The sequence below is a fragment of the Bison bison genome, unplaced genomic scaffold (genome assembly GCF_000754665.1).
Source record: "Bison bison bison isolate TAMUID 2011002044 unplaced genomic scaffold, Bison_UMD1.0 scf7180017864233, whole genome shotgun sequence".
NCBI lineage: Eukaryota > Metazoa > Chordata > Mammalia > Artiodactyla > Bovidae > Bison > Bison bison.
Window position 1 is genome coordinate 278,204 of NW_011494805.1, and position 16,111 is coordinate 294,314.

Sequence of the window (16,111 nt, forward strand, 5' to 3'; positions counted from 1 at the left end):
TATTTCTCCCGGCAATCTTGATTCCAGCTTGTGCTTCTTCCAGCCCAGCATTTCTCATGATGTACTCTGCATGTAAGTTAAATAAGCAGGGTGACAATATACAGCCTTGACGTACTCCTTTTCCTATTTGGAACCAGCCTGTTGTTCCATGTCCAGTTCTAACTGTTGCTTCCTGACCTGCGTACAGATTTCTCAAGAGGCAGGTCAGGTGGTCTGGTATTCCCATCTCTTTCAGAATTTTCCACAGTTTATTGTGATCCACACAGTCAAAGGCTTTGACATAGTTAATAAAGCAGAAATAAGTGTTTTTCTGGAACTCTCTTGCTTTTTCCATGATCCAGTGGATGTTGGCAATTTGATCTCTGGTTTCTGACTTTTCTAAAACCAGCTTGAACATCAGGAAGTTCACTGTTCCTGTATTGCTGAAGCCTGGCTTGGAGAATTTTGAACATTACTTTACTAGCATGTGAGATGAGTGCAATTGTGCAGTAGTTTGAGCATTCTTTGGCATTGCCTTTCTTTGGGATTGGAATGAAAACTGACCTTTTCCAGTGCTGTGGCCACTGCTGAGTGTTCCAAATTTGCTGGCATTTTGAGTGCAGCACTTTCACAGCATCATCTTTCAGGATTTGAAATAGTTCAACTGGAATTCCATCACCTGCACTAGCTTTGTTTGTAGTGATGCTTTCTAAGGCCCATTTGACTTCACATCCCAGGATGTCTGGCTCTAGGTCAGTGATCACACCATTGTGATTATCTGGGTCGTGAAAATCTTTTTTGTACAGTTCTTCTGTGTATTCTTGCCACCTCTTCTTAATATCTTCTGCTTCTGTACTTTGGCCACCTCATGCAAAGAGTTGACTCATTGGAAAAGACTCTGATGCTGGGAGGGATTGGGGGCAGAAGGAGAAGGGGACGACAGAGGATGAGATGGCTGGATGGCATCACTGACTCGATGGACGTGAGTCTGAGTGAACTCCGGGAGTTGGTGATGGACAGGGAGGCCTGGCGTGCTGGGATTCATGGGGTCGCAAAGAGTCGGACACGACTGAGCGACTGAACTGCACTGAGACTTAAAATGCTGTGCTCTAGATTGAACCATGGAGTGGATTGTTTGTTTTGTCAGTATATGGTACTAATATTCTAGAGACAAATGTATATTTATTTAACCTGCAGAACACCTGTGTATTTAGACAGCTTTAAAAAAAAAAACAAAACAGAAAACTCCAGTTGAGTAAGGTCAGACCACAGAATGTTTTGTGAGGTACAGATGAAGTGTGGAGCAGAAAAGCAAAATGTTTTCTCTAGTTTGACATTAGCTAACTCCTCTTCTAAAACTTTGATAACGATATTGTTTCCCTAAGAGAGGCCAAAGTGCTGAAATTCTTCACATATTTTGTAAATTTATGTATTACTGAAGCACTGAAACCTAGCCAATGCAAGAGATACTGTCAGGTTCCCTCAGAGCTGAGCAGAATACTGTATCATGCATGACCTGTTTTTGAAATGGGATTTTGCGAAAAAACAGCAGAACACCTTCTTCAGGCTTCTTTTCCATTAACTGCTCACACTTGACACGTCCCATGGATGATCTCATGGGCTCCCTCATGGCAGCCAGATTCCTCCATCTGTGTTCTTCACTGGGCAGTGTCATTTTAAGCAGTAGAATTTATTCTGGCTAGAGGGTGTTCGCATATCTCAAAGCTATGGTTTTTCCATTAGTCATGTATGGATGTGAGAGCTGGACCATAAAGAAAGCTGAGCGCCAAAGAGTTGATGCTTTTGAACTGTGGTGTTGGAGAAGACTCTTGAGAGTCTGTTGGACTGCAAGGAGATCAAGCCAGTCAATCCTAAAAGAAATCAACCCTGAATATTCACTGGAAGAACTGATGCTGAAGCTGAAACTCCAATATTTTGGCCACCTGATGTGAAGAGCTGACTCATTGGAAAAGACACTGATGCTGGGAAAGATTGAGGACAGGAGAAGGGAGTGACAGAGGATGCGGTGGTTGGATGGCATCACCAACTCAGTGGACATGCATTTGAGTAAACTCCAGGAGACAGTGAAGGACAGGGAGGCCTGGCGTGCTGCAGCCCATGGGGTTGCAGAGACACCACTTAGCGACTGACAACAGCAGAGTTCTCATAGAGTTCACGTAGCCAGACTAAGAAGTTCAACACCAACCACGTGATGAAAGCTATTCTAGAAGAAGCGCCTTTGTTGCCCCTGCTGACCAGCCTCCCCCAGCCCACATGGCTGCCTCGGCTTGCACCTGTGACACCCCGGCACTGGCCAGGCTCTCCCACTGCTGCCAGTAAGAGCTGGGCAACCCTGCCACCGTGTGTCCAAAGGATGGGTCCCAAAGGCAGCTGCCTTCTCCGTGACCTGCTTCAGAACTGCCGTTTTGAGTGAGTAGCTCGGTGCCCTAGCAGCAACGAAGGCTGAGAACTGGAGTTCTGGCTTCTACCTTGGGGAAGCTCAACTTAAGGTGGGAAAACTTTCCGAATAGGTAGGAAGGGAGTTCAAAAGATACTGAGCGACCACCGGTGTGAAAAACGTTCACTTCTCTTTTACGCAACCGACCAGGCTTTACAAACATGATGATTAAGGTGCAAGCTTTGCATTTAGATGGACTTTGGTTTCAGTTCTAGCTTCGCCTTCTGGGAGACCAAACAAACTAGCCCCCCCGAGGTGCCATCTCTTTTCCATGATGTAAGCACATTACTACCGTTCCTCTTGTAGGAGGGTGGTAAGGGTAAAATGAGAAAAATATACTTGTTTGGGGGTGGAGTTTACCTCCCCATAGGACAAATACTCATCCCCATTTTGAATATTGTTTCTAGCATATTTTATCTCTTTCTTTTAAAATCTTTTAGCTACAACCACTTTGGGGATTTTATTAATGAATCTGTTTTTTCTATAGTGTTGTCTTTTTCACATTACAACACTAATGTGATTTAGTGATTTAAAACAGACTTCTTTTCTTTAGTGTTGTCTTTTTCTCATGGGCTTCCCTGGTGGCTCATATGGTAAAGAATCTGCCTGCAATTTGGGAGACCTGGGTTCAACCCCTGGTGGGAAGATCCTGTAGAGAAGGGCACGGCTCTTCTGGCCTGGAGAATTCCATGGACTGTACAGTCTATGGGGTTGCAAAGAGTCGGACATGACTGAGCAACTTTCACTTTCTTTTTTTTTCACTTAAGACTGATTTTCCTAATGAATCATTTTGCTAACAAAATTATGACCAAAGGCAGGCAAGCCCTCATTTTCTTAAACTTTTTTTCTAGTATTTTCTCTGATTACATTGCAAAAAAATTTTCATAAATTCCATAAAAACAGAAAAGTAGAAATAAAAATACATTAGAATTCCACCATCTAGCAGTAGCCACTATTAAAGGTGTGCTACGGATTTGTCTCTTGGGAAGTTTTTTATCAACCACTGGCTTCACAGATTTGTGAAACAGGAAACAAACGCGGTCTGAGCGCCCCTTGACTCCCAGTGATCGCTGCAAGTCCACAGAACACGTTTCCCTGACCCCCTTGGTCTGTTTTCTCCAACTTCCCATTGGATGGGAGAGGGCACCTGAAACCTTCCTTGCCAGGTAGCAAGTTACATTTCATTTACGAGCATTGCGTTAGGAGCCTTCCAGCTTTGTGTGTCCATCCACGTTTCCAAACGGGAAGCAGAGGATGCTGGGAAACATTGTTTGGCTTTGTGAGAGCCTTTGAGAGACTGAGAGGGGAAGAAAATTACTCTTTTATTATGAGGTTTGCCAAGTGATCTCTGAGAAGCTGTGATATCACTCACAGGCCCGCCAAGCTGCGTGGAAATGGTGCGTCTTGGCAGACGTCTCGACAGCGCCTGATTGCTCGGGGCTGGTGTGGGCCTCTATCAGAAATGGTTCCATAGGCAGTATTTACATAACCGTGGTGGAGTGTGAGAATAAACACAGCTGTGGCACTGCCCTAAATATTTCTATTCAGCAGGGAATTAAAGGAGAACTTTATCGCTGAACTACAGATAAACACAATTCATCAAGCGGTGGGCAGTTCAGCTGGGAACAAGACGGCCGTTAGGAAGGCCCGGCCTGCTGAAAATAGCCCCGTCGGCGGCCTGGCTGGCTGCTCCTTCCCCCGCCCCGTCCCCCCAGCTCCAGAAACGTCGGGCTCGTCCACTCTCAAAGAAGTTGTCTGGGTTGTTTTTCCTCACTAAGCGCTCAGTCCACTTGCTGAGTGTAGACCTACTGTGAGCCAGCGTGCCACTGGATGCCTCTCCCTTCAGCAGCGTTCTCCTTTTCTTTCTGGGTTATAGAATTGCATGTGGGCAGGAGTAAGATTATGTTGCCAAGGAGATTTTTTATTCCCAGCGTGCCCTGAAATGGAAGCAGGGTTGACTCAGTCCTGAGTGATCTGCAGCCTACACGTCCCTTTAGGACCCGTGTACGTGTGTGTCGGTCACTCAGGCATGTCTGACTCTTGTCATTCACAGGCAGGAATACTGGAGTGGGTAGTCGTGCCCTTCTCCAGGGGATCTTCCTGGCCCAGGGATCAGACCTGGGTCTCCCCCACTGCATGCAGATTTCATATATACATGTAAATACTTCCCAGTGGTAAGGAATCCACCTGCCAGTCCTGGACACAGATGAGAGTTGGATCCCTGGGTCGGAAAGATCCCCTGGAGGAGGAAATGGCAACCCCCTCCAGTGTTCTTGCCTGGAAAATCCCATGGGGTTTTTCTGAGGGGCCTGGCGGGCTACAGTCCATGGGGTCACAAAGAGCCGGACACAACTGAGTGGCTGAGCACACACACACACACACACACACACACAACTATATACATATATAACTCCACTCTCTAGAGGGGGCCACTGATACAGGTGGCCATGGATTTGTCTGTTGGGAAGATTTTTATCAACCACCAGTACCACGGATTTGTGAAACAGCTACCATGTGGTTTGAATTCCACTTGATTCCCAGTGGTTGCTACAAGTCCACAGGCCACATCTTCCTAAACACCTTCATCTGTGTTTTCTCCAGCCTCACATTGGAGGGGAAAGGTCACTTGAAACCTTAGTTGCCAGGTTACAAGTTATGTATTATATTATATTATTATATTTATATCATATATTTAATATATTTATTATATTTTATTTTATTTATTATATATTCAAGTTTTGTATGTCAGCCTTGCATTTCATGTATATAATTAAGAGAGAGAGAGAGAGACTTATAGACACATTTATCATCAGATCAGAGTAGTGGTTATATTTGTGTGGAGGGTGGAAATGGTGACTCAGAGGCTGCATGAGTGAGCTAGGATGCTGGCAGTGTTGTTTCTTGTTCTTGTTAAATGGGTGTTTGCTTTGTAACGAAGCACTGAGTTATACAAAAATAAAACCAGGATAAAATACCATGTTTAAACTAAGCAGAGGATAGAAACTGATTTTTTTCCAAGTTTCTCTATAATAATTTCATTTTCAGTTAGTAAAATTGCAAACTATTATTTGTTTCCAAGAAGATGTGCATGTATTTTGCTGGCCAGAAAGTTCTTTAGGACTTTTCAGCAGATCTTGTAGAAAAACCTGAATGAGCCTTTTGGCCAACCCATATGTAAATATGAGTAATAAGTAGCAAGTAAATAGCATAAACATAAATAGTATGTGAAACCCAGGAAAAATTAACTTTAAAAGTATTATGAAGACCATCTTGAAGATAGGAAGGAGAAGCTGCGGACTCTTTCTGTTGAAAGTGACAGATATTCCACTCAAACTACTTGGATGACAAAAGGGACATCTTCTGTCATTTAACCAGGAAGTTCAAATGGGCAGCTCCAGCTACAGGCCTGGTGGATGTAGTGATTCAAATGATGTCATCATGAAATATCTGTCTTGACTCTAAGCATCCATGTATTTTAAACATTAATGCAGCCCCCATGCAACTCTGCACGGGAAGATAGCTCCATGGTGTATCAGTTTTCTAGGACAGCCGTAACAAAATGGGCACAGACCGGAAAGCTTAAAACAAAAGCTTCAGTTCTGGAAGCCTAAGTGTGAAGTCACAGAATGGACAGGGTTGGTCCCTTCTGAGGCTGTGAGGGAGAAGCCCTCCCAGGTAAGCCTTGGACTCGATGCATCTCCCGTGTATTCCCGCGTCGTCCCCAGGCCTTCTCTGTGTCTCTCGGCATCTATGACATTCTTATTGGATTCAAGACCCATCCTCACCCAGTGGGTAGATTAATAAGATAAGGATCTCACCATCATCCTTACTTTCATTACTTCTGCACAGATTCTTCCGAATCAGTCACATTCTGAGTTTCTGGGTAGACATGGGTTGGGGGAGATGTTATTCAGCCTTCTGCATGTGGTGAACTTCTTAGGGGCAGGGGCCCGTGCATTCTACTTGCCTCTTCAGCGCCCAACACACCTGTGTGTGTCTGGAAGACTCACAGATACTCACAGCATATTTGTGCATCTGTAAAGAAATCACTGCATGCTCCTGACTCTGTTGTGCAACCCAAGAGATTTACTGGGACTGTCTGCTTTAATAGGCATGACTGTCTGTTTACTCATGGTGTAGTGTAGAGAGAGTTAACTTGTTTATAGGTGCCCATGTGTCCAGATGTATAAAAACATTGCATCCACTCACAGAGTTTCTTTTCCCAGTAACTGAGCCAACAGTAGCCTTAAAATGCCAAAAGCTTAAATGACAACTAGCAACGTCGGGATTTACAAGTCACAGAGCATGTGCACAGTTACCACATTTGATGCATGCGTGCTCAGTCATGTTTGACTCTTTGCGATATCATGGACTGTAGCCCACCAGGCTCTCCTGTCCATGGGATTTCCCAGGCAAGAATACTGGAGCGGGTTGCCATTTCCTTCTTGTGGGGATCTTCCCCACCCAGGAATTGAACTCGCATCTCCTGCATCTCTTGCACTGGCAGGAGGATTCTTTACCAGGGCGCCACCTGGGAAGTCCAGTTATCTCACTTGGTTCGTTAGTAATCCCATGACGGTTATTGCTGTCACCTTCATTATAATCATTATCACTTGCATCATCATTGTCATCATCCCTGTTTTATAGGGATAAGGAAACCTGAAGTGTCAGGACCTTTAGTTGTATTTGAAAATTACCCAACTCAAATTGGCTTCTGCAAAAGGGGAACATGGAAGAAAATACAGGGATCTACTGAGGGTCAGGTGCAGCCGAACCAGGCGTCTCATCTCTCGGCTCTGCTTTCCTCTGCGTTGGCTTCATCTGTCGGCAGCCCGCCCCTCTCGATGGCCAGATGGCCGTCTGCAGACCTATGATTGCAACTGTTGTCTCTGTACACATGCTGGGAGAAAAGCATCACCCCAAAAGTGACTCCTGAAGAAACCCCGGGCCTGGATCTCCTTGGACAAATGGCGTCACACCTACAACCTTTAGCACACTGATGCCCCAGATCACACAGACTGAGGATGGAGGTGAAGCCTGTCATCAGCAGAGGCGGGAGTGGAAGGTGGGCCTGTAGAACCACAGGTGTCCGTGAGGAAGCGTAGGTCATAAGTGCCAGAGCCTGCGCTTTGGAACAAGGCTGCTTCAGCCAACAGGCCGGTCCTGTTGCTCTTTCTCCCCCCTTTCTCCTCGGCTTCTCCTGTTCAGATACAGTGAAAACACAGTGCATACACATGGAACACAATCGGAACATACAGCGTTACCCGTGAAGGTTCTCTTCTTAAGTGCGTAGGTTTGCTGATTCATTTTGGTTCTAATAGTCTGCAAAGATTGATCATGTTCTCAGGTTGCTTGTTGGCATTTGTATTCAGGCAGAATAAGACAATTTTTGTAACGTGGCTGTGTTTTTATGTGGCCTGCAAACGTATTTTGGTACGATCCATATAGTAAAGATACGGCTTCAACTACAGAAATTGACTTTGGGGGACTGTTGTAGCTCTCCTAATCCTGCATGTCGCTATGTTTACATGTTTCTCCATATATAAAATCCAGCATAGAACTATTTTTTGAAATAAAACATTTTATATTTTGAAAATTATAAAAAAAAATTCCCTTCTTACCTTGTTCGGTCACTCAGTTTCCCTCCCAGTTGAACTTACCTGTATGCCTCTCCAGCCATAGGCTCCACACTTACGAGCATTTGTGTTAGTAGCTAAGTCATGTCCGACACTTTTGCAACCCCATGGACCGTGGCCCACCAGGCTGCTCTGTCTGTGGGATTCTCCAGGAAGGAATACTGGAGAGGGTTGCCATTCCTTCTCCGGGCTTACAAGCATTTATATGGATCATTTTTACATCAGTGATACGATACTGCTCTCACTGTCTGCCCCGTGCAATTTTTACTTCCACTGTGGCAGCTGTTTTTGGTTCTCGGACTCTAATGACCTCAGCCGCCCAACCTTGGGGCCATTTTCACACACCCCTTGGTTATTTTTCCACCTTAGGTCTTCATGTTCCTTTTCTTTCTCGTGCCCCTCCCCCTCCCCTCTTTCTACTTTATTTCCTCATCTTTATCTCCTTCCATCTTTATCTCTCTTTTACAAATAGGTGAAGAATTATTGGAGTTGACAGTGCTCTTTTTAAAAATGAGTTACATGATCCTACAGAATGGTTCTTTGCGGGTATGTTGTCAGAAAAATACTTTAGGAAGATGAAACCATTCCCAATCTCTTTTCACCCCCAGAGGCACAGGTTAGCCCAGGCAGTTCAGAAAGCAAAGGGACTTCAACAGACACTTGTAGCTCATATGAACCTGTGCCCCTGAGCGTGAACCTCACAAAATCCTTTTAGGTGGAACAAATAAGTAGATGGAAGGGAGAACGCAGAGTCAGGTTTGCCCCGGGTCTTCCAGGGTCTCTCAAGAAACCCATGCATCTCTCCCAGAGTTGTCTTTTCCATTCCAAGATGCTGGAAATAGTGCTTGCTTAACTGTCTAGCTTCTTCTTGAGGCTTGCCTTTTTCAAGCGCAGGTGCTCTGAAAAGGAACTGAACCACAGCCCACCCTGGAGGATTCTCCTTCTTGCCTCACTGGACCCATTTGCTTGTACCCAAATTGAGAAGAGTCTTCATTGTAAACCAGAATGTAAACTAGAGCTGACCAAGATTAGCTTTTCACTGTGACATCTCATGCACACATTATCTCACTTTTCTCTTTTCAATAATTTTAAGAGGCAAGATTGAGCCATTTTACAGATAAGAACATTGAAGTTTAGGGAGATTATGGAACATGGCTCACAGCCAGCAAGTTTTAAAGTCAGCCTTGAACCCCCACATCCACATGCTTAACAACTACCCCCTGATACTTGTGCTTTTAAATTGTTTCTTTTTAAAAAGCTGCTGAAAAAACCTCTGCATGGCCAGCCCAGGAATGGAATTTCTTTCTCTGTCTCTGCTTTTACTCCAAGACATGCATTGCACAGAGTACATTTACATTTTGACAAAATGAGTTTAAGTGAAAAATTAAGTCAAAGGAATGTATGTTTGAGACTTGTACTCGGTAATGTAATAAGAAATAAATATATATACTGGGTTGGCCAGAAAGTTATTGAAGTTTTTCCATAAGATGTTTAGGAAAAACCCAAATGCACTTTTTGGCCAACTCAGCACATGACCTTCCATGACCTTGACCAGAATCTTGTGTTGTCCCTCGGAGCTCCTAGGGACTTTCATGCCACCAGATGCTTGCATTTGCTTTAGTGTGTAGAGTTTATAGGGATTAAAATTAAATGTTTGTGCTCTTCTTCCTTTTTCCCCTTTGAGTTTGTTGAGCTGATGGAGAGGTGAATGCAGATCACTGTGTTCTGTGTTCGTTACACAAACAACTGACGCCTGTTCTGCGTCAGACAAGCCAGCCGGCCTTCGTCCACCACCGTTCTGGCGGCTCTGCACAGCCATTGGCGAAAGGCTCCTTCTCCCTCTGGTGATGCTGACCCCTCTCGATCCACAGCCCACCTCTTTTTAGAGCTGAAAGCTGCAGCTTTGTCAGAAACAAGTCTTCCTCCTCCCTCACATGTGTAAGTGTTTTCTTTCTAGTCTGCTGGCTCACAGTCCCAAACACTCGCCCTTTGCCCTCAGGATCGACTCTTCCAGAACTTTGCTTCATGCAGAGCCGCTCGGTGGTGGCTTAAGTTGTGTCCCCAAAGTCTTTGCTTCTATTCCCTTCAAGAAGTGAAGCTTAACTCTTCCTCATGAGCGTCTGTTGGTCTTAGTGACTCACTTGCAGCACAAAGAATAAACCAGAAGTGATGCTGTGTGACTTTGGAGACCAGGTCATAAAAGGAATTGTAGTTTCTTCTTGCTCTCGGGGGGAATCCAGCTTCCATGTCATAGACACTCAAGCAGCTTTTGTGAGGTAACAAGACTTTGGCATCTCAAACTGCCTGATTCTGGGGGAGTGTTATCTCAGCAATGGGGCTGATACACCCCCAGGACCTCTGATGTGTTGTCCTGGTGACAATCCCCTCCAGGCCAGCTCCTTGGGAGGTGTGAGCTTGGGCTCGGAGAGGCCCACCATGATCCTTAATCCATATAATCTGTGGACCATGTAAAGCGTTTACCCAGGCCTCAACCTCTAGAAATTCTTAATAGCTCTGCAGTGGGGTCCAAACATCTGTGTTTATTTAATTAGATGATTAAAAATTGTAATAAACTACTTCCAGGTTCCTCAAGAATACTTTCAATGGAGAACTGCTGCTGCTGCTGCGTTTGACTGTAAAAAGTCACAGGCCCCTCTATTCTATGTCCTCTCTGCTTCTCCTTTGACACTGATTGCGGGGAGGTCAGTTCACCTTTCAGCATGTTCGCCTCAGCTGCTGGGAACCCTGGCAAACAACCAAGATCAGGGCTTTCTTCATGAGGGTCTATAGAGCACCCTTCCCAAACTTAAATTGCATCAGATTTGTCTGGAGGTGGTGGCTCGTTTGGTAAAGAATGTGCCTGCAATGCAGGAGACCTGTGTTGGATCCCTGGGTCAGGAAGATCCCTTAGAGAAGGAAATAACAACCCACTCCTGTGTTCTTGCCTGGAGAATCCCATGGACGGAGGAGCCTGGCGGGCTACAGTCCATGGGGTCTCAGAGAGTCGGACCCAACTAGCAACTGACACTACATGCAAGAGTCTTGCTGGCTTTGCTCCCAGAGTCCCTAATTCAGAGGGTCCGGGGATGCGCTGAGAGGCCACACCTCTAACACACTCCCAGAATCCCTAATTCAGAGGGTCCGGGGATGCGCTGAGAGGCCACACCTCTAACACACTCCCAGAAGATTCTGTTCTGCCAGTCAGTGGTCACACTTTGGGAACCACCACGAGCAGGCCCAGGACTTGGTGTTTAACCATGGCCTCTCCAAGATCCTCCAACAGTGCAGGCAAGAATAACAAATGAAAACAAGTAGAACCTCATCGATTTTGCCTGAGAGGAAGTTATCTGTGGTGACAGAAATCCTCATTGGGGTTATTTGAAGGGAAGTAACGGGAAGAGGAGGGTGTCTGGGACACTTGTAATGTTCTGTTTCTTGGTCTGACTGGTGGTTGACTCGAATGTGTTCCCTTTGTGAAAATACATTTAAGCTATACACTATAATCTGTGCACTTTTCTGTCTATATGCTGTACTTTAAAAGCTGACTTAAAAGTTAACAGTAAAGATAAATGCTGTCAAAATCTGGGGAAAACGGGCCCCCTCCTCACTAGCCTGTACCTCTGTTTTTATAAACCAATTTTCCTCTGGGTATGCTGGAAACTCAACAAAGAAATATTCTCTTTTCTGCTGGCATCATTTTTTGCACGTGCGTGTGATTCCTGACAAATGACTGCTTCCCAAGCTGTCATTAAATAAAACAAAAAATCCAGGTCTTCAAAGGAAAATATTCTAAGAAAAACATTTGTGTGTTTTAAATTCCTAGAATAGTGGATATTGATAGAATACTTTGAAAAGCCAGTTGAGCACTCATTAATGCATCAGAGAACCCTAGTTTGTGCTTGGCTAGCCAACTTCACTGAAGAGTAAGACCCTTGGTGGTGGCTGTGGTGTAGTCACTCGGTCATGTCCGACTCTGGCAACCCCAGGGACTGTAGCCTGCCAGGCTCCTCTCTCCATGGGATTTCCCAGGCAAGAATACTGGAGTGGGTTGCCATTTCCTTCTCCAAAAACTTTGGGAAGGAATGAAAACTCACCGTAGATTGACCAACCATTTCTCTGAAAAATGCCTGAGAGACTTGAGAGTATTTTTCTTCTTGGTAAGGACAAATGTAATTTTAAAAAATACCCTGTTTCATCACAGGAAACCTTTGGATTTTTAGTGAGGAGACTTGTTTTGAAGATTTCTTACTGAAAAAAAATGCTAGTTTTTGCTAAAACTCCCCTAGAGATATTTTACTTTTTAAATCCTCCTTTTTCTGTAATTAAAGTTTATGAGTAAAAAGGTTTACTCACTCTAAAAGGCTGGTTTCAAATGTAAATGAGGCCAGGTTACATTGGGACTTCTGATTTCCAGGTGACCTGCAGAATTGTTGCTTTAAACTCAGGAGTTAAGGAGGACACTGTTGGGCATGTTTATTGGTGACGACCCCCTGGCGGAGTAAATGGCAACCCACTCTAGCATTCGTGCCTGAAAAATCTCAAGGACGAGGAGCCTGGTGGACTACAGTCCTTGGGGTCGCAGAGGGTCGGACACAGTTGCGAAGCTGAGCACACATGCATGTTGGTGATGATGCCTTGGGTCAGCTGTGGACACAACAGATGCACCTTTACTGGACACCATCCCGTCTAAAGGAGAGACATCGTAATACAGTATTTAAATGCATGGCCTTTTGAGCCTGATTAACATGGCTTCAATCCCGACATCACCAACTATCTGGCCTTGCATCAGTTCTCTGTCCCTCCCAGCTTTGTTGTGGTTCTTCAGTCACTCTGTCGTGTCCAGCTCTTTGGAACCCTATGGACTGTAGCCCGTCAGGCTCCTCTGTCCATGGGTTTCTCCAGGCAAGACCACTGGAGCGGCTTGCTATTTCCTCTTCCAGGGGATCTTCCTGATTCAGGGATCGAACTCATATCTCTTGCATCCCCTGCATCAGTAGGCATTCTTTATTCCTGGGCCACCTAGGAAGCCCCTTTAATTCTATTATATGAGATGTGAGAGTGAAAGTCGTTCAGTTGTGTCTGAATCTTTGCAACCCCATGGACTACAGAGTCCATGGGATTCTCCAGGCCAGAATACTGGAATGGGTAGCCTTTCCCTTCTCCAGGGGATCTTCCCAACCCAGGGATGGAACCCAGGTCTCTCGCATTGTAGGCAGATTCTTTACCAGCTGAGCCACAAGGGAAGCCCAAGAATACTGGAGTAGGCAGCCTTTCCCTTCTCCAGTGGATCTTCCTGACCCAGGAACTGAACTGGGGTCTTCTCCACTGCAGGGGGATTCTTTACTGACTGAGCCACCAGGGAAGCCCATTATATGAGATTAATAATATCAATCATAGGACTGTTAGAAAAATTACAAAAAAATAATATAAAAGGATTTAAATTTTTGCCCAATGCATAATAAAAACTCAGTGAATATTACCATTATGACTGAGGAATGAAAGGAAATTGATACATGGATCATTTCATTCACTTCTGAAATTCCCAATCCCCCTAACCCTAAGCCTAATTAATCAGTGGGATTTATTTGCCTGTATAAATATATGAATGGGTAAATAAAACGTATATTTTTCTCTCTGCAATAAAATTACAGATGTGGGGAGTGCTTGTCAGGGATTTGGGGTGGTGGGGGGTGCAGAACTTTGACCCCTAGGGGCGGCTGAGGGGAACGGCGGCCGCACTTGTGACCCCTAGGGGCGGCTGGGGGAAAGCTATGGGGATGGTATGGTTCTGTTCTGTCCCTTGCTTGCAGTGGCGTTTCCATGAACCTGCACGTGGTAAATGGGGTCCAGCTATACACTTACATTGTGCCAGGGCCCCGGTTTTGATATCGTATTGCTGTTGTTTAGTCACTAAGTTGGGTCTGACTCTTTTTTGACCCCATGGACTGTAGCCGGCCAGGCTGCTCCATGGGATTTCCCGGGCAAGAATACTAGAGTGGATTGCCATTTCCTCCTCCGGAGGAACTCTCCCACACAAGGATCAAACCCACATCTCTTGTTGGCAGGTGGATTCTTTACCACTGAGCCACCTAGGAAGCCCTGACATTATAATATATTACAGCTGTATAAAATAGAACTATCAGAGTAAAGTGAGTGAACGGAATGAGTGAGTGAGTGAGTGGAACCATCAGAGTAAACAGAGTGGGTCGTGTCCTGGGCTTCTTTGTCCTGATTTTGCAATACTGTGTAAATTTATAAGTGCTTCACAATAAAAAATGTAAAAACCAAGAGCATCTGTCAAGAACTTCTGCCTTTTACCATAGAATTACAGTATGCAAATCTCACGCTGAATCTCAAGTGATCCCATTGGAGTTCTTGCATAAACTTTGAAATTTGACTTTAAATATAACTCTTTGGGAATTTCCTGGTGGTCCAGTGGTTAGGAGTCCAAGCTTTCACCACAGGGGGCTCAGGTTCGATCACTGGTCCAGGAACTAATATCCCAAAAGCCTCCCAGTGCAGGTTTAAAAAACAAACAAAACAAAACAACCACCAAAAAACCCCACATTTTCGTGCCTCTCTTTCCCCACTGTTACCTTGTCCTAGGCCAGTTCACTCCAGCGCATGCAGGCTCAGTTGCTCAGTTGCGTCCGACTCTTTGCGACCCCATGGACTGTAGAGCCCACCAGGCTCCTCTGTTCATGGGATTCTCCAGGCAAGGATACTGGAGGGGGTGGCCATGCCCTCCTCCAGGGGCTCTTCCTGACCCAGGGATCGAACCTGCATGCCCTCTTAGCAGGCGGATTCTTTACCACTGAGCCAGCTGGGAAGCCTTGCATTACACGTGCACAAAGATGAAGAGGTAGGGAAATGTGCCACAGACAGGATTCCTGAAGAATGCAAAACTTTGGTCGTCTCTGATGCTAAAATAGTCACAATTAATAATGAACAGTAGAATTATGCAGGTGGATAGATATTTCAGTCTACATCCCACTAGCATCTCCTAGGATGTGAGCATATTGTTAAAGTCCTCTAGGGATGGAGAAGTAAGGCAGATTAATATCAGTTCACAGCTTGGAAGTCTTAATACGATGCTGCTAATAAGACACAGCTGAATAACAGGAAGGCCAGGCGTCCTTAATTCATGTGACTAGAGAGCTATGCCCTCAGTAGCTCAACCAGTGCCTCAGCACAGCCAGTGTGTGTGGATGGACGGGTGAGTGGATGGATGGACGGATGGACGGATGATGGGGCCATTAAGACCTCAGCACAGCCAGTGTGTGTGGATGAACAAGTGAGTGGACGGATGGATGGATGATGGGGCCATTAAGACCTCAGCACAGCCAGTGTGTGTGGATGGATGAGTGAGTGGATGGATGGACGGATGGACGGATGATGGGGCCATTAAGATAAGCCATGCAAAGGAAGCTTAAAGTAAGAATGAAGAATTAGTTCACTTTAGTGGGGAGAGGCAGTGTAGGGATAGGAGGGAGGGCAAGGGTTATCATAGGATGATATGAACTCATCTATGTGAAACTTTTGAAAATTGTAAAGCATTGTAGAGTTTAAAGACTCTTTTATTCGATTAAAAAGTAAATTTAAAAATCTCAGGGACTTCCCTGCAGTCCAGTGGTTAAGACTCTGTGCTTCCACTGCAGGGAGCCCCAGTTCGATCCCTGGTCAGGGAACTAAGATTCTGCATGCTTCATGGAGTGGCCAAAAGGAAAAACAAAAACAAAAACAAAACCCACTCCAAAAAAACCTTAATTAAAAAGCTAAAAAAATTAAAAGTAAAATGTATGATAGAAAAAAGAAATTAATTCACCTTTGTAGCTCAGGGCTTGAGGAGGCACAATCTGCCAGGGAACCCCCTAACCCTTCTCTCTCTGCTCCTCTAGGCAGCTTGAAATCCACTCTCCAGATGCTAAGCACACCGTGGTCCTGAGGGGCAAGGACTCCGCCACGGCCCAGGCCTGGTTCAGCGCCATCCACGCGACCGTCAGTGACCTGCTGACCCGCGTGATCACAGAGGTCCGGG

The 16,111-nt window shown here is 45.3% G+C and overlaps 1 protein-coding gene across 2 annotated transcripts in view; it reads left to right on the plus strand.

The window, feature by feature from the left end:
* Positions 1-16,111, plus strand: part of SNTB1 (syntrophin, beta 1 (dystrophin-associated protein A1, 59kDa, basic component 1)) — a 253,717-nt gene that overhangs the window by 145,237 nt on the left and 92,369 nt on the right. For both annotated transcript variants that reach the window (XM_010846184.1, XM_010846183.1), the window contains exon 3: positions 15,972-16,109. In XM_010846184.1, the coding sequence (XP_010844486.1) occupies positions 15,972-16,109 (138 nt within the window). The remainder of the gene's footprint in view (positions 1-15,971; positions 16,110-16,111) is intronic.